This window comes from Neopsephotus bourkii, unplaced genomic scaffold (assembly GCF_033783945.1).
Source record: "Neopsephotus bourkii isolate Nb327-2 ecotype Australia unplaced genomic scaffold, CSIRO-AGI_Nbou_v1 NB_234, whole genome shotgun sequence".
Taxonomy (NCBI): Eukaryota; Metazoa; Chordata; class Aves; order Psittaciformes; family Psittacidae; genus Neopsephotus; species Neopsephotus bourkii.
In genome coordinates, this window is record NW_026900744.1 from 19716632 (window position 1) to 19734859 (window position 18228).

Consider the following 18228-nt stretch of genomic DNA (forward strand, 5'->3'; position numbering starts at 1 on the left):
AGTAACCCCAGTTTAAAAGCTCCCAATTCTTCCAGTATTTCATTTCCGGGCACAGAACAGCCCTCTCTACTTCTTGAATTCATAAGCAATAACACCCAACCATACCTGCACCTTCTCCCTCTCAGCATTGAGACTGTCTTGCAGCTCCTGGAGTTCCCTTTCTAGGTGCTCCACTCTCTGACGATAACGCAAACTCTCCACCTGAGCCACCTCAAATCTAGTTTCTGCAATCTCCTTTTCTCGACGTATAAATCTGCAGTGCAAAAATTAAGAATACATCATGTCAATGAATATGCAAGACAAAACATTTTAAGTTTAAGCATCTTTTATCTGTAGATTTACTGAGTATAGGAATTGGTTCACAAAGATAAAAAATCCTAGATAAATCTTGAAAATCTACATAAACCCACTAAAAACCACAATGAGAAAAAAATCACTTCTAGAAACTTTCTTGCCAATTAAATTTGCTAAAATCTGATTTAGTTTCCTGTTGTAATTGACTCACAGTTTTTTCCTACGAGTAGAAAGGAATCTCCTGTATTGTTACTGATGCAGTACAACCAGCTGCTGCCTAGCAAAAAAGTGCTAAAATATTATATGTTATCAATCCCAGAATACCAGATTGGAAGGAACATCAAGCGAAATATAGAATACCATGTTGGATGGGACCTTCAAATATAAAGTAATACAGAACGATTAAATGTGGCAACTAATTTACACTCACTGAGGGAAGGAGCCCAGAGATAAATTTACCTAAGAATTTCTAAGATCTGTTCCTGGGATTTGCCTTCTTCATTGAGAGAAACATTTACTGCAGTTGGCATGGCTTCCTTCATAGAAGTCACCATCTTATCACTCAGACTTTCCAGCTGTTCGTGTAATAATCTATTTTGTTTTTCCAAATCTTCACAGCGGGATGCAAGTTTTGAAGCTTCATCCTACAACAAAATTGTTCAGTAGATGTGAAGCCTTTGGCTGAATTTCTGTTAATTAAAAAAAACAGAACACTGAAACCATAAGGACAATCACACCTTGATCATTCTCTCTCTCTCTTCCCAGGAGGCTTTGCACTCTAACAATTCAGACTCAGCTTTCTGAGCAGCTTCCTCTAGTTGCTGCCTTACTGCTGTGTTCTTGGAAACTTGGTCTTTAATAGCCTGTAATGCTTCAACATCAGCAGCATGAAGCATTAATTCCCGTTCATATTTATTTTGAGCTTCAGAAGCCATCTTTGCCTGCGGAAAAATATATAAAAAATAAGACTTTATTAACTTTAATGTTATATTTTTATATGTACAAAGAAATAACCCCCAGATCAGCTTAGAATGTTTCCCTTAAATTATTAAGAAAAATTAGAATTTGAAATAGGTCTTTGGGTGGCCAGAGGTAGCAATTCACTAAAAACACTTAATTACACTCCCCAATCAATTTTTTTACATAACGAAACAGACCGTAGAAACAGTGATCCACTGCGCCTTCTGTTGTTTTCTTAAATGTGACACAAACTGTGCTTGCAGCGCAACTTTGTGTTCAAAGTCAGTTTAACTCACATTACTACTTTCATCAGGTAGAAGAATAAAGCATTAAATAAGCAGCTGTTCACAAAATAAAGAATGTGCTCCTTCAGCACTTCCCTTGTCTCCAAAAGTCTCTGATTAGCAGTACTACCTTTAAAAAATGTTTTCAGTTCAACTGAGAAACTATCAGTCATTTAAAAAAAACCCCAAACAACCATCAGAAGTTTACTACCTCTAGCTAAAATAGGCAAATACTACAAATACTACAAATACAAATGCTCCCATACTTGTTCCTGGCAGTCACGTCTGGCTTGCTGTTCATTATTTAAAGCTGTGCTGGCTCTCTGAAGAGCTTCCTGAACTTCCGACTGCACGGTTGACAGACTCTTCTTTAGTTCCGCTAGCTACAGTGATGGGGGAGGGAGAAGAACAAAAACGACACAAAACAAAACAAAACAGGAATAAAACCAAAACTAAACAGCAAAGTATTTTACAGAGTACTGAACACAGCAAGGATTTGAATGTAGACCATCAAGAACAATGTAGAACCAAAGGGTGGTTATTTTATTATTTTTAGATTAAAATTAGTATTTTTTAAAAAAGAGAAATACTTTCAAGATTTTGACTTATTAATATACAGAACTCTTTCCTGGTAAAAATATATTGCTGTTATTTCAGATTTGGGCCTGCAGTAACTATAGCTGCAGTCATCTTGTTTCTTTCAACCTCAATAAAAGCCCAGATATAAACCAGACAAATAAGGGCATTACCCACTCTGACTTTAAAAGACGTGCATGTTACAAAACTGGTATTGGCTCACGTATGAAAAAGAGTTTTCTGAAACCTTTCTCACAGGCTTTTACTCATGTTTTTTCTACAGACTGCTCAAAGTTCAGCAAGACAATGACAGCTTTAAATACACAATCACCCTAACAAAGTGGTAAGGTTAATGTACTACTCATCCTTACAAACCTCTCACAAATTTAGTTAGCCTTTTGTACATTCTAAAAGATTTAGTTTGTGACACTACAGTACTGTGGAAAAAAACAAAAAGAAAAAAACAGCTTATGGAATTATGTAAAAGCACATTCTTGTGGACTCCCTACAAGTGAGTTTAAAGGTTGGGGGAATTCAGTGCATACCTGTTGTTCCATGCTCTCCACAGCTTTACGCTTCTCCTCTTGCAGTTCTTGCTTTTCTTTCTCTGACTCCATCAGGTTCTTTTCTAGCTGTGCTTGATACTCTGAAGACTCCTTCAGACGAGCTTCAACTGTTGCACGAACTTCCTCTGTCACCTTCATTAAAATCCGCAAGAGATCAATATTTTTTCCTTTAAATATGATAGTCTGATGTAAACCCAGTATTTTATTAACAATTTTAAATCAGAATAACTATTCTCAGCATCTCATTTAGAACAACACCACTGAAGATTTGGAGAACCATGAATAACATTGATTTTTTTCCCCTTCCCCCATTTCCTCTATTCAAAGCTGTTATACCTCATGAAGTACACCTAAGAAGAGTTTAAGGTGACTGCAGTCAAATCTGCAGTAGCCAGGGTATCTCTATTACACACTAGAACTTGTAATATTGTTAAAGCATACCAAGCCACAATGAAATTTTTATAGTAACAGAGACAGCTAGAGAACTTGGATACTAGACAAACAGCACTCCACTGTCTAGTGACACTTTATTTTTTGCAGACTATACGAATTCTTTTCACCAACCTATCTTATTTTGATATGCTGAGTGACTTGGAAAAGAGCCTTCATTCTGTATTATCTTGGTGGAGTGTATGAGAGATTGGAAGGTCATTCTCAAGCTTTTCCCACGAACACCACATACAGAGTGTTCTTTGCTATCAGTAAGGTCATCAGCGATGCAAGAAGGTATGAATTTAACTGCTTTTGATTGAGAGCTACATAATGTTTTTAACCACTGATCACAGGGTTATAACAAGCAAGAGTTTTAAAAAGTCAAATCCCCTCTTTTGTAGGTGGACATTGGCAGAATACAGCTTTGAGTAAAATCTACAATCCCGCATTTTAAAACCATGGTGCAAAAAGGTATAGCATTTTCATTATTAAAAGCTTTCTAAGATATGGTCTAACTACATTACATTATAATGTCTTTTAAAATGATCAGCTTTTCTGTAATTCCTTTAAGTCCTACAGACTGTACTGTAGTACAAAAAAAAAACCAAATCACCAAAAAAAACAAACCCTTTCATTTTGTTTCTTGTTTAACAAACAATGGTAACTACTTACTTGTTTTTCCTTATTAAGGGATTCCTCTAGACTAAGAACCATGGCTCTGTATTGTTCCACATTACTAGAACTAGTCTTGAGTCTCTCTCTCAGGTCATTAACTTGTTCATCAGCTTGTCTTAGTCGACTTACAAGATCATCCACATTTTCATTTGTATTAGGCTGACCTATAGTATTAGAATACATTCATTAACTGATGAAGTTTAATTCAGCTTTTTAAACCACTGTTCTGTTAAAAACTAAAATCTAGTAACACGAAAAAAACATCACTGCTACAAAGCTTCTCTAAATTAAACTATCAGCCTTAACCACAATAGTGGCTTACAATAAAATTGGCTATTTAAAAACAAGGAACCTAATAAGAGTTCAGTTCTTTCAATTAATAAGGGATCCATTAATAAAAGTTTTGCTTTATCTTTCCCCTTTGTCAAAGGCTGCTTGGACATGAATTTCACTTTAGTAAATAATCCTGGTTATCGTTTGTTTTAGTATGCGACTGTAATAATGCTGAGGTTTATTATTTAGTGTACTTGCCTCCTAATTCTAAATTATTGTGAATTTTACCATTCTACAGACAGAAATATTTAACATAAAGAGAAATTCAATGTAGAAAAACATCTTAACCTTTCCCTGGAGCCCTCTGTGATGACTGAGATGTTAACTGAGCTTCTGTATTGTTAAGCTGCTGTTTCAACATCACAGTTTCCTTCTGGGCATTCTTTAGAAGTTCCTTCGTGTTAATGTGACGGTTTGTCTCAGTTTCAAGTTGCCTCTTAAGATCAAGGATATGAACCTGAAAACACAAGGTTCTTGTAATTATTCACAAATGGCACAAAGACCAGCTACGTTTGTAAGTTTCACAGATGAAAAACAATGCACTAAGCCATAAAACTGTGGCTTTATTTTCACTGAAATAAGTTTAGGTTATTTATACTTACCTCTTGATTTTTGGCAAGGGAATGTCTTTGTTCCACCTCACTTTCTAGTTTCTTCTTCAGCTGAGATATTTCACGCTCTAGCTTTTCTATCTGATTATTGAGCCTTTGTTTTGTATCTGTCTCAGACTTCTCCAGTATTCCCTGGTAAAAGACCATAATACACAATACTTAGAATAAAGTAATCTATAAAACAATTACTGCAGGGAGCAAACAACAGTAGGCAGATAAAGAAAATTACAAAAAGTAGCACTTAAAATCTATGACTTAGTTTTGAAAGATTTAAGAATATTGATAGTATTGTTAGAAAAAAAATCTATTACACATGCAATGCAATTCCTGAGATTAAAGAAACCTAAAAGGTCTAGTGCAGAAACAGAATTCAGTCATGATAAAATATGCAACCTTAAGTATTTATACTCTGAGAGTCAATATACAATAGAAAATATAAAAGCATAAATACACCCTAAAATACTAGAAAACTAAACTACCAAGGCAGCAACTAGTAGATTTTGCTTTCAAAAATTCATATATAGACTTTTTCATTTAATTTTGGTTCCATGTTTTATTTCCAGTTTATTGTGAAAACCCTTCTCAACAACTCAAAATTTTCCAGACTTTGCCCAAGTAAATAAGAGAGTATCATATTGTAAGACAGGAGTAACAAACTTGCTTAAACAAGTAGCTCAAGTATTTTATGTTCAGTGGCAATCGGAAACAAAAAATCACTCCCCAAAACCCCCCATAAAAACAACAACAAAAAAATGACCCAATACCATGACTGTTTTATTAGATTTCTAGGGGCATTTATGGAAAACTCTGAAAGACAGACAAAAAACTTGCACATGAGAATAATGCCACATACCTGAATAGCTCGCAAATTAGCAAGCAGCAAGTTCTGTCCTCTTTGTTCAACTAACAGAGAGTCACGTTGCTGAGTCAAACGCACATCTGACATCTTCAAGATATCTTTCTCTTTTTTTAAGTTTTCTGCTCTCACCTTTAAGATGGCAAATAAGAATAATAAGCACTTTGTTATTAATCCCAAATCTTTCCATTAATCTTATGATTAGTTAATTAAAAAAAAAAAAAAGCTTTAAGATTATAGATAGTAAATCAAAACTCATGCAAATTAAGCCAGGAAGAATGAGAACACTGCAGTGTGACTAATCACATTGTCTTCCTCTGTAAATTGAAACACTCTTGGAGTGTTTTTACATCTTCAAGTAGTACTTGAGATATTTTGCAGAATGTTACAAGTATATAAACCAAATATACAACCACACAAGCTTTTACAAATTTAATAGCTAATGCACTCAAAAAGCCACACATTCAAGTTTCTGACAGCTTTCAAGATAGTCATAAGAAAAACTCTAGTCCTAACTTGGAGTATTTAGCACTATAACACACTGTACTACTAACCTCTGCCACTGCCAGTTTTTCATTAGCTCCCCTCAGGTCTTGAGTCATAGTGTTAATTATCTGCTCTTGCTTCTGAGTTGTTGCTGTGAGTTTCTGGTTTCTTTCATGCAGAGAAGTTATTTCTCGACGATACCCTTCAACATTATCCTGCAGCATTTCGTAACTTCACAAGGAACAACAAAGAGAAGTATGTTTGCCACATTAAATTGCTTGATGTTAACTGCAAAAAAGCGTATGTACACAGCTACATTTCGTGCTCTTGTGCATCAGTTTTCACATCTGGCTCACTCAACTAGAAGACGTATTCTTGATCCTATCTTAACTATTTCCTTTGTGTTCTTTAACAGAATAGATAAATATTAAAATGGCAACTCTTATTAAGCAAATGGTATCAGGCAGTCAACATGATCCTATCGACAAAGAACACATACATAAGGTAATGAAAAAAGATAGCTGATTTACCGCTTGGAAGCAAACTCCAGCTGTGTAGATATCTTTGCATTCTGTGACCTCAAGTCTGTGACCTGCTCCTGAAGCTTTTCATTTTGTTCATTCAGCAACTTGTCATTCTCTGCCTTTTCTTTTTTATAGTTCTCAAAAACTTCCTGTAACTGTATCAAAGAACAGACATTAAAGTGCTTACAAGAAAAACAAAAAAGACCAACCCACAGTGATAGCTTTCTACAACATTTATTGGAAAATATACCTGCTTAAGTGCAGCCTTAGCCTCCAGAGTCTCCACTGACTCTGAAGCAGGAGTTGACATGGCCTGAGGTAAATTTGAGCGCTTTGGAGTAGATGTAAGAGACATCTCCTCTGGTAACATACCTGAAGCTAAGAAAAGAAAAAGAGGATTTTAAAGGTAGTAACTGAATAAATGCTTGCCAAAGCAGAAGATAATATAACCATGCCAAAATATGGCTAAAACTAATACTGTATTGCTAGAAAAGTCTTGATTTCCTGAGCAATTAATTCTTTATATCTACAATATACTACCAGAATATACATAGTCAGCACCACACGCCGGTTATTATGGTTATTATTTTGCAAGAAGTTATTGTACTGTAAAAATGTCTAAATCCAAATTCATGGGGTTTCCAGTGAGTAAAGGTAAAAGTTGAATACCAGATTAAGAGAAGTTAGTAGGTACCATTACAGCACATTACTGAAAACTTGTAACAAATTACTTTTTTTTTTTCTTCTTCAATGAGGCAGAAACATGATGCTTACCTTGCAAAGGAATGATAGCTCCTGTTGTCTGTGCCAACAATATACGGAACATATCCCGCTGACGAACTATAGACTCAACAAGCTGCAATTGATGATGACGTGATTCACGCAGTTTTTCTAGCTCATTGAGAGCTTCCTCAAGCTGACTTTGAAGCTCAGAAATTCTGAAACCAACAACAGCTGTTTTCAGTAGCATAATCAGCAAGGCATAGTAAGATACCCCTGCATTTTGTATCCAGTGCTCCGGTTTACATTTATAGCATCTTCGAAAGCTAAGCAATGCTGAGTTTTTTGAGCAAACTTACAGAAATATTGCCCTTTGGGCTTGCCATTTGAAGATGCCAAAGAAAGCAGACCTCTTTCATGAAAAGCAGAACAGATGCAATTCTATTTATATGAACACCTTCAAACAGTCATTAGCATGAGCAGAGAATCAGACTAAGAGCTTTTAATACGGAATCACATTATCTGTGGGCATTATCCACATATATATATATCCAGCTAGTGTATAATATGAACATTTCAATTTTCTATTCAGCTATGGGGAATGAAAGCTTATCTTTCTTTTTTGAAAACCAGCTCTGTCGTGTGAAATCCGCTAAAAAGATGGACAATCATTTTTACTTTTGATTTTGATGAGAGGACCTATTACATGATATGCTGATACAGAGCCCTTTTAATCTAAACCTGAAAACAATGCTAATAACAATTTGCCTTTATGAATTACATAGTTGCTCATCAGCATATGTGCACTTGTATATGCATGTGCACTCAATCAGAAGCAAAAATCTGAAAAGTATTTGAATAAATCCCTGTTACTACATAGTACAAGCAGTTTATGAGAAGAGATAACTTACTTAGATGATGTTGTTTCTTGCTCCTCTTTTTCTTTAGCCTCTCCCAGCTCCCTAAGAGCCACTAAGAGACGCTGATTCTGCTGCTGAAGTTCTTCAATATTTCTGTAAGAGACTAGATGTTGAGATATCACTTCAGAAGAGCTACTGATGTCAGCAGAACTCACTTCTTCATCACGAATCACATGATTGCCTCTAGCTTCTTCAAGTTCCATTAAAAGCACACGAATCTGAAAGAGAATATTCTAGCGTAAGACTTGCACAGACTTGAAAGTTCACTAGGAAAACAGTATTAGATACAAAGTACTTAGAAATTAAGTATTTTTCCTACAATATAAAAACTATTACACTCTATAAATCCTTGTAAGATGATTATATTATGCAAAAAAACAGTTCAGCAAAAGAAAACCATATCAAGATCAGAAGTGGATAGTCTGTGCTCAGCTCTGCATACACCCCAAAACATTCCCATCAAACAAAGAAGTTATGAATTATATATTCACACACACACTCACGTTTTCCATGTCAAATGTTTAACCATATTATCTTAAAGCATCATTGCTTGTTGCATTTTTCATCACTTACTACAGTTTTGTAAGCAGAAATGTAAATGCCACGTTGTCCCAAGGAGAAGGTTTTAACATCACTAAAGCTTTTATGACAACCAAACTCTACATAACTTTGGCTGAACAGAACTTCCAAGTAAAATTCAGAAATTCAGCAACACGTTAATAAATAAACTGCAATAGTACATTTTAACCAGAGCAACATTTGTTCTACCTGCTGTGAAAGATCTTTTACTTGTATTTCCAGTCTCTGGTTTTCTCTTCCAAGCAGAGAGGCATGCTTATTGGCTTTATCAGCATCCTCCTGCAATCGCTGGATTTCCTGCAAGCATATGAACATTAAGAAACACATAGCAATTTTGCTTAAACACATTCTTTTTCAGTAACACAACATCAAAGACATGCCTTGTGATTCAAACTGTGCTTCATTACATTAGATTAAACTCTACAGATTTAGGATTCAAAAGCCACGCTCTTTTATGCTGTATTAGTGTATGTATTAAAATTAATGGGAAGCAAACACTGAAGTCCAATTTTATTTCTTTGGCAGGACAAATGCTAATTTTGCTCGTAAGGAATTCTACGTTCCCAGAAAATCGGGGATTTTAAGTCGCCATATTTAAGCCTTCACTCTAAAAAAACTCTGAAAAAGATGTTGGGTTTGTGAAATACTTTGTACAGCCTAATAAATCGCAAGCTAGAAAGTTCAACAGATTTTTTCAACAAAAGTTGATTAAAAGATCTATTTTATACATTTACTAACAGCTACTAAGAAATTTAAAAAAACATTTTTACCCATAGTTTTACAAGGTCCTTTTTTTTTATACTGACCTTCATAGCCTGTTCAAGCTTTGCAGACAGACTAGCAACAGCTTTTTGGGAACGCTCAAATTCTTCACGCTGACGTTTTAAGATTGGTGCTTTGGCTTCTACTTCCTGCACTATTTCATCCAAATATTTATTGATTCTCTTATTCTCCAGCTTTTCCAAAAGCAACTGATCCTGAGTTTCTACATATGCATTGTACAGCTGCAACAAAAAGAGTTTTGGGTTGAGCTTTTTTTTTGTTGTTGTGGTTTGTTTTAGATACATCTGCACAGACTTCTTAAAAAAAAAAAAGGTTGCTCGTAATTACACAATTTATACCTTACAGCAGTATAATTTCATACAGCTCTAAAACTAGTTAATTCAGAAAAACAAGTTGGACTTTCAAAACAATGTGTTTTTAGGACTCATACCAGGGCAAAGCAGTTATTCATATTAATTTTAAAATAGCATGTTTTTATAGTGAAATAGTATGCAATCAAGAAAATATATATAAAAGGGACAAATCTTGGGCAAGTTAAAAGACTAGAAATATCAAAACTTGTATCACAAAAGAAAACAGCAAGCACAAAAGTATTTTAATGTCTAGACAGAATGACAGACAAATAAAAATACAAATTTCATAAACAGAACTGCAAAAAAACCCTCTAAAGCATGCCTGACTTGTCATTATGTTATGTTTTTCTGCAAGTAAAAGCCAAATGCACAGCAGCACAGATTAAAACAAACATGCAAATAAGAAAAAAGAAAGGCTCCTGCCAAAAACACATACAGAAAATAAGTTTACATGCACGTATTTCAGAAAAAGAACTTAAAGACCCTAAAAATATCTTGATATACTGAAGAAAAGCTGTAAGGTATGTTGAAAAATATCCCAGTGACTTAGCTAGTAAAGTCTCCCTCAAACAAAAAGATTTGATTGACTTCACTCATGCATTACATTAAATCCAAAATAGTAAATGAAAGCTGCAACCTTGCATTACTAGCATATCTCTACTGGCATTATAAGGGCCTTGAAATCGAAGAGTTTCTTTTCACTTACCTCAGTTAACTTCATTCCAGGCTTGACTACTTTAGCTACTGCTGCAGCAGTGGGAGACATAGCTGCCAGCTCCTCCTCAGACAATATGGCTCCTGAAGAAATAATGCCAATTACTATTAAAAAGCTGCAATAATTCCCATCATAAATGTTATTAATATAAAGAATGTCTTCATACACCTCTGTGCTTTATAATTACTGTATTTCAAATTATTATTTTAAGCCTTTAAAAGTTACTGGTTTAAGAGTTTTCTGCAACCTATATTATACATACACATGTGCAAGTTACTGGTATTACATAAAATATTCCACATCATAGGTTATCAACATCTCTGACTAGTCTGAAATGCTTAAAAGATTTTGCTATTAGACTGTTAAACTTTAGATCATTTCTGAACATAAGCAATTGAAACAGCTGGAGCAAAGCTTAACATTAGATTTCTTAGCAAACTACCAGAGGTTTGGAGTGGCAGAACACTGGTTTATTTTCAGTAAATTAACACAGCAATTTAGCAAACATACTTCATGCCTCTGTTCCTTCCTCCTCTGCTCTCTCTTTCCTTTAGAAATCACTTACATGAAGCAAACAATTATTTTCCACAAAAAAGAAACAAAAAACCCCAAACAAACAAAAAAACCACAAAAAACCACAACCCAAACAAAAACAAAAAAAAATCCCCAAAAAACACTGAGCAAGACTTAATGTTAAATGTAAATTTAAGGAGAGAGCTTTGTCTGTTGCCTTTTTTTTTTTTTTAAAGAGGAAGATAATTATAGTTATCATTCTTATTACCTGATGATTCAGCCTCAAGGTATTGTTTCCTCTCCTTTTTCTTTTAAAAGGTAAGTAAGTCAGATTAACAAAAGAACTTCCAAAAAACATTTAAACAGAAATGCACTTTTGTGGCAGAGGAAAAAAAAAGAAGTACTTTCATATATATATATATATTTACTTCCTATAGAAATTCAGCAGAATATTTTCATTAATTTTTACTGTAAGGGTGGTGAGGCACTGGAATGGGTTGCCCAAGGAATTTGTGAATGCTCCACCCCTGGTGGTGTTCAAGGCCAGGTTGGACAGAGCCTCAGGTGACATGGTTTAGCGTGAGGTGTCCCTGTCCATGGCAGGGGGTTGGAACCACGTGATCTTAAGGTCCTTTCCAACCCTAACTATTCTATGATTCTATGAAACATGATATAAAGATTTTACTTCCCAGTGTTATCCCTACCTTTCCGCTTTGTAGCAGACAGTAAATCATTAGCATTCTCCAGCTCCTTTTCCAGTTTACTGATCTTCTCCCTCAGTTCTTTTTCCATTACAGCTTTTGACTCTTCCACTTCAACCAAATGCTCCTGTGTAGCTTTATTTGCTAAAATTAAATCAGACAAGCAGTTTGCTGTGTTGTGGTTGTTTTTAATATTTTCTTTTAAAATTATCAAAACGTACACATGTATCTTAAATTTTAACTTTATATGATCTGCAGCGCATGCTGGTAAGAAAACTCAGTAACATGACAGAAGCATGAACTGCTGTCTATCACCTTTGTTTAGAAAAGGGCTAAAATATAAACTGTCCTTTTATCAGTGAAAAGGAATCTAAAAGAGGAAACTAAAATGAAGACGTATCTTGCAAAATTAGATCCTCTCATCAGAATCCAAAGTAAAATTCCAGTTAACATTTGAAAATAGTTCCCCCACACTCCTCTCCAAATACATTCAACTAGTCACATAAAATTTTTGTTACAAAGTGACATTGACCATCCCAAAAGACCAATGAAATTCCTTTCGTAAATGCATCAAGGTAGTTACAAAGAAGCACAACTGTTCTGTTTTATTTGCCATTTCTCACTCACAGCTTACCTTCACCTGCTTCCTTCAGGAGTTTGTGCAGCTCTTCTACTGCTCCTGTCAGTTCATTGCTCTTTGCCTCTGAGTCATCAGCAGCACTCTAAATAGAAGCATTTTATTTAACCTTTCAGTACATATCAATAGTGACTATATTTTTATAAGAAAGCTCAAACTGACTAAAAATCATAAACAAGCAGGGTTTTTTTAGTAAAATGCTGAAAGATTAATCTAAACTGGACAATTCTCTTTCCACTTGGATTCAGTCTCACTTGGATGCAAACTGCCCATCTGAGAGTAAGAAGTATCAGATACTGATTTGCTATGAGAAATCCAAATAAAATGTATGCCTTTTAGCTGCTTCATGGCTGGTACTGGCTTTGTTCTTTCTCTCACTTAAGCAAATGGAGAAATATGGAGTCCATGACTTGGATGAATCTGAAAAATTTGGTATTTTTAGGGAATCTTGTACAAACAGTTCAAGTTTTTTTGCTTCTAGTCAGAGATCTCACAAATGCAGTACTTCAGCAATTCTGCAAGTTCAGAGAGAACTGAAACAAAGTTGATTCAACTTTTGCCAATCTCCAAAATCTCAGAGTAAGTTCCCACAGGAAGGCACTCAGTCTCAATGCTTTTAGTATCAGGTCAGACAAATGTCAGCAGTTAAAAGCATACAGCAAACTGTACGTTAAGCAGGAGACAAACCCTTCAAATCAATGATTCTAAATCTCCAAAACAAATCCTCAATAACCACCACAACAAAACTGAATTAAGTGATAATGCATTATGCTCCACAAAAGTAAGCTACTGACATACTGTTCAATGAAGGGACATCAGTTTACAAGTGACTAAAGTATTAATTTTGAGCTAGAAATTAAACAGGGTAGAATGTTTATGTGGGTATCTAAGCAAAAACAATCAGGCGACAAAATTCATTAACCTACAAATCTAATATGTGTACACTGAAAAGCAATTACGTGTCCTCTTTAGCTTTTTCTTAGTCAATATGCTACGAGGTATTTTCTTTGAGCTGACAAAACTAACAAAAATTGTTTACATGGTACCTGTTTGCCACAATACATGCCATTCAGCTGTGCCATAATCAGGCCACTAATACCTCCAGTGTTACTTGAAATCAACTTCCACTAACCAAATTCAGAAAAACCTCTTGCATAGTTCTATTTTACATACAAACCTTTATTTCCCAATACAACATAAGACATAATCACATGATTATGCCCAGCCTCAAAACAGTGACTCAGAACAGTTACTATTGTAACCCGATTCTGTTTAATCTACAAAATGATCCAAGCAATGCAAGATTTCAAATGCTGCCTAAGACAGTGGCAAAGAAAAAATCTTGTATGTTTCACAACGTTTTCCAATGTTTTCCCCACATCCACACTTCGTGGGGAAGAAAACCCAGCAAAATCAAAACTGGCCTGCATTACACTAAATGCTATGATTCAGTGCCAAGTATTAGTAATAACACATTTAGAACCCATAAACTCACCTTATACAAATTGGATAATTTTATGTGGGCATTCAGTTCACTGTGAAATCTTTCCTCCATACCAGCTTGCTGTTCTTTTGCCTAGTAAATTAGAGACAGGATGGGTGAGCATTCAATTCTATTTCACACATCTGATTTTCAATTTGTAATTTGTATAAGCAACTGTAATGCTGTTTCAAATATATTTCAAGTTGTCTTACCTCCTTCAGTTTATTCAAAAGGTCTTCAACTTGCTTCTGAAGATTTTCCTGTGACTGTTTTAAGCTGTTTACCTGCTCCTCCATTCTGGAAACCTGTTCAAAGAATAAATGAGAACATATGTATAAGCTTGTCTTGGAAATTGCCCATCTCATTGCTTTTTACTTAAAAAAAAGAAACAAACCAAACCAAAAGCAACAACAACAACAAAACAACAAACAAACAAAAACCAACAAAACCCAAACGTGTTCCAGAAAGAATTTAAATTCTTACATTTTCTAACAGACTTTGTTCCCATGCATTCAGTTAAAAGAAAAAACGAGAATTCCCAAATTGCTCCAATTGTGCATAATCAAATAAAGCCATGAGCCTCAGTGGAGCTGAAGTGCCATAGAAAATCTGCCCAATTGCTAGTTGTTAAAGAAACTGCTTAGGTACCCAAACAGAATCTCACTGAAGCGAAGTATTTTCAAAACTCAGCCACTGACTCTGCCATGTATTTTGTTGAAGGAAAACAAAAATATCATCTTCCCACTCTGCAAAGAATGTTGAGTCAGATATTTCTGCTCCTGTATTCCTGTACATTTTAACAGCATTATACCTTTATATAGCTTTGTTATCAGCAACTCCAAAATTTCTAGTTTATAATTAAAATCTTTGACTTTTCTACTCTAGATAATGGTAACTATATATATTCCTTAAAAATTACAAGCTAAAAGAAAGAACATCTCCCTATTAACTACAAAACATACTTTTTTTACTCATGTTGAAGTACTCAGGTTTGTTTAGTACAGTTAATCAGGAGTTGTAATTTCTAAGAAATGGCAAAAGCACTCAGTAATTACACTACCTCCTCCTTCTTGTTCTCCAGATTACATTTAAGTTCCAAGATTTCATTGCCTTTCTCCCTGGCAGTATGTAGAAGTTCCTCTGTTTTGGCTTGCAACTGAGCATTCAGCCATGCATTCTGATTCTGTAGATGTTCTTTTTCTTGCTCCAACCTTTTCTCACGGTACTAAAAAGAAAATTGTATAATGTAATTGTATCCTTTCCACAGAAAATAAGGAGCTAATCAAAGAACTACGATCAAAGTAGGAACAGCAAAAATGTATTGTAATATGCTAAATATCACATAATGACAGGCAGTGTTCCATATTATATTGGTAATACTAACTTACCAGTCTAAAACTACAAAAATTTCTTGAAGCTTGAGCTAGTTTTCTCAAAGTTTACATTAGGTGGGAACTAGATTAACATCTAGATAGAGGAAACAAACTAAGGTATCAAAGCCTTCCTCCTCTTTTCTGCTTTCCTCCTCACTTTCAGCTATTTATAGTTTGTTCTGACAACAGAGAAATTCTGCAGGTTCACAAATAACTACTTTTCTCCTTTCTACCTGCCTTCACGGACCTGGAGTCCTTCCTAGTGGATAGCAGGAGCCACCACTGCCATCCATGAGGCTTGGATATGCCTGCCCAACTTGACGCCCTTTTGCCTTCTATAGATATGTCTCTCTTCCAGACACAGCCACCAGTTTCAGAATAAAATAATTTGTTATAAATAACAGGAGTGCACGCAACCTACTTTCAAACTCAATAATGAGAAAATTAAGACGTCACACAAACAACTACTTATTAGAACATTAACATGTACTGCGCATGTAAAGTACTACTCACCTTCATGGAAACATCTGATGTTTGAAGTTCATCCAACTTCAACTGAAGTTTCACCTTTTCTGTGTTTGTTTCTGTAAGCTTTTCATTTAAGCGTTTAACATCCTCTAGAAGGAGTGAAAGCAGTGTTAAAAAGAGCTAATTGTGTAACAGTTTTACTTATTCGGTTTATTCAAATTGTAAAGAACAAGAACAGGCAACCCATAATGCATATTGCGCAATAAGATACTGTAAAATGTATGTTTTTATACCTATAAAACCAAGCATCAAACTGCTGTGTTTTTCTACAATTAGCATGGTAATTTCCTGCCTTGTTTCTCCTTCTCTGAATACTGTTTTCTTTCCATTATTTGGGACTGCCTATACAAACTAGGTACTCCATACCAGTTCAACTGTATTTAGCAAATCCATGTGAATTATTTTGTTAATATGTTCTTGGCTATACCATTTAAATGTTCAACTTCTTGAGATCGTCTTTCACTTGTTCGAACCAAATCTCTCTTTTCAGCTTCCAGTTCTTCTTTTTCTCTACTTAAATGGCTCTGAAAAAAAAAAATAAATGAAAAGAGCAATAAAAAACATGATTGGCTTTCACTAACAGTTTAGAGTCACTATTTATACTTACCGTCACAGAGAAATATGCTAAAACCACAATAAGTTACCCCAGCCACTGAAAAATGGGATAAAAGGCTTTTATAGTGGGCAGCTGAATCAGTCTTAACTATAAATTCTGAAAGCATGGCTGTTTCCATTTTTTCTACCATGTTGGGCAATGTAATTCAAACAAATGCAGGTTAATGTGACTCTTTCTTCTAGTGTCTAATAATTTTAATTAATGTTTTTTTTTTTTCCCCCATAAATCACCAATACTGATATCCAGCTGCCCCTTTGTGCTTAAATGTGAAATGCCAGTATCAAAGCATGAGAGAATACCACTAGTAAAGACGAAAGAAGTATCACAGAGATTTCAGGACCAGCATACTGAATAGGCAGTTTTTATGTCTTTGTTTTTCAATTGGCTTGGAGAGATCGAGACTCCCACAAGACTCGCTCTGGTTCTAGCTGTATTTGAATGAAGATTGGAATGAAAATTGTTTAACTTAGAGCAGATGAAACAAACTGAAGGCCTAACAGAAATCCAAAACAAGCAACAGGAACCACTCAAAACTGCATCTAATTTTAATATTCTTCGAAAGACAGCTTTTACAGTTAAGACTCAACTGAAATTCAATCAGCCATTGGAATAATCTCCCCAGGGAAGTGGTGGATTCCCAGTGTTGGAAACTTTTAAGATTCAGCTGGACAGGATGCTGGGCCACCTTGTCTAGACTGTGCTTTTGCCAAGAAAGGTTGGACCAGATGACCCTTGAGGTCTCTTCCAACTCAGTACTCTATGATTCTATGGAAAAGTTTTATTTTTAAAAAGATAACAGAGTAACCAAGGAATGAGCACATGTAAAAAAATCAGTATAAAAACCAAATAAAAGTCAATAGTCTTGAATCATACTACTTTCTCTGCTTTCTAATGTGCCAGTACAAACCACTTCAGTTAGGCCCAGGTAAGCCCCTCTGAGGAAGCAATCACATCAGTCTTCTCATTGTGTACAAATCAATCTAATAGTAATGTTTTCACTTCCTGCTCCAAGACTAGTGTTCTGCTGGATAAGTCAGCTGAAGTGACTCATCCTGCAACCTCATGACTTTTAAGCATAAAGCAACTGTGCCAGAGCATGGGAAAGGATGGAGGAAAAACCAGAACTCTTCTTCACACCATTGTTCAGTTTTTAAGGTTTGGCTAAAGTCACTTCAACACATGTTTCTGAGAGAATGAAGCAATCTATCCAAACTGAAATAAAGGCATCTGCTCTGACATATGTTCACCTGTAATTCATTTGACTAAAACACCAGCATTTACTTTAAAAAAGCCCCAAAATTTTCTTGTACACACAGCCATGTAAATATGTATATCACTGATACGGACACATCCACTTTGGAAACTGATGCGGCAATGACGCAGGTGAACCCAAGTCTTCCAATTTATCGTCAAATTCTTCCAGTACCTGAATGGCTGCATTACGATCCTGAACAGCTTCAAGCTCTTTATTTTTCTCATTCAGTAACTTCAACTGATCATCTGTTGGATAAAAACATAAGGTAGTGAGGGATCCCCACTGTAACATAATAACAGAATTCACTCTCCAAATGCGATATAAGCCAAAACTTCCATTAACATTAAAAACACTTCACTATGGATAGACTAGGTAGTACTATGGCAATCCTGAGAGCAGAAGCATTTATTGTGAAGATCAATACATAACCCACTGTACTACTATTACTACAAAAA

The 18228-nt window shown here is 35.2% G+C and overlaps 1 protein-coding gene across 3 annotated transcripts in view; it reads right to left on the bottom strand.

The window, feature by feature from the left end:
* Positions 1–18228, bottom strand: part of TPR (translocated promoter region, nuclear basket protein) — a 40753-nt gene that overhangs the window by 18400 nt on the left and 4125 nt on the right. For all 3 annotated transcript variants that reach the window (XM_061345733.1, XM_061345732.1, XM_061345731.1), the window contains exons 3-27: positions 17945–18018; positions 16330–16426; positions 15888–15991; positions 15062–15226; positions 14214–14306; positions 14014–14094; positions 12516–12603; positions 11885–12025; positions 10659–10750; positions 9623–9820; positions 9006–9113; positions 8229–8455; positions 7372–7535; positions 6848–6975; positions 6604–6752; positions 6142–6304; positions 5585–5719; positions 4723–4863; positions 4409–4577; positions 3785–3951; positions 2660–2812; positions 1805–1921; positions 1032–1235; positions 754–938; positions 106–253 (exon numbers count right to left, since the gene is read on the bottom strand). In XM_061345733.1, coding sequence (XP_061201717.1) covers positions 106–253; positions 754–938; positions 1032–1235; positions 1805–1921; positions 2660–2812; positions 3785–3951; positions 4409–4577; positions 4723–4863; positions 5585–5719; positions 6142–6304; positions 6604–6752; positions 6848–6975; positions 7372–7535; positions 8229–8455; positions 9006–9113; positions 9623–9820; positions 10659–10750; positions 11885–12025; positions 12516–12603; positions 14014–14094; positions 14214–14306; positions 15062–15226; positions 15888–15991; positions 16330–16426; positions 17945–18018 — 3491 coding nt within the window. The remainder of the gene's footprint in view (positions 1–105; positions 254–753; positions 939–1031; positions 1236–1804; positions 1922–2659; positions 2813–3784; positions 3952–4408; positions 4578–4722; positions 4864–5584; positions 5720–6141; positions 6305–6603; positions 6753–6847; positions 6976–7371; positions 7536–8228; positions 8456–9005; positions 9114–9622; positions 9821–10658; positions 10751–11884; positions 12026–12515; positions 12604–14013; positions 14095–14213; positions 14307–15061; positions 15227–15887; positions 15992–16329; positions 16427–17944; positions 18019–18228) is intronic.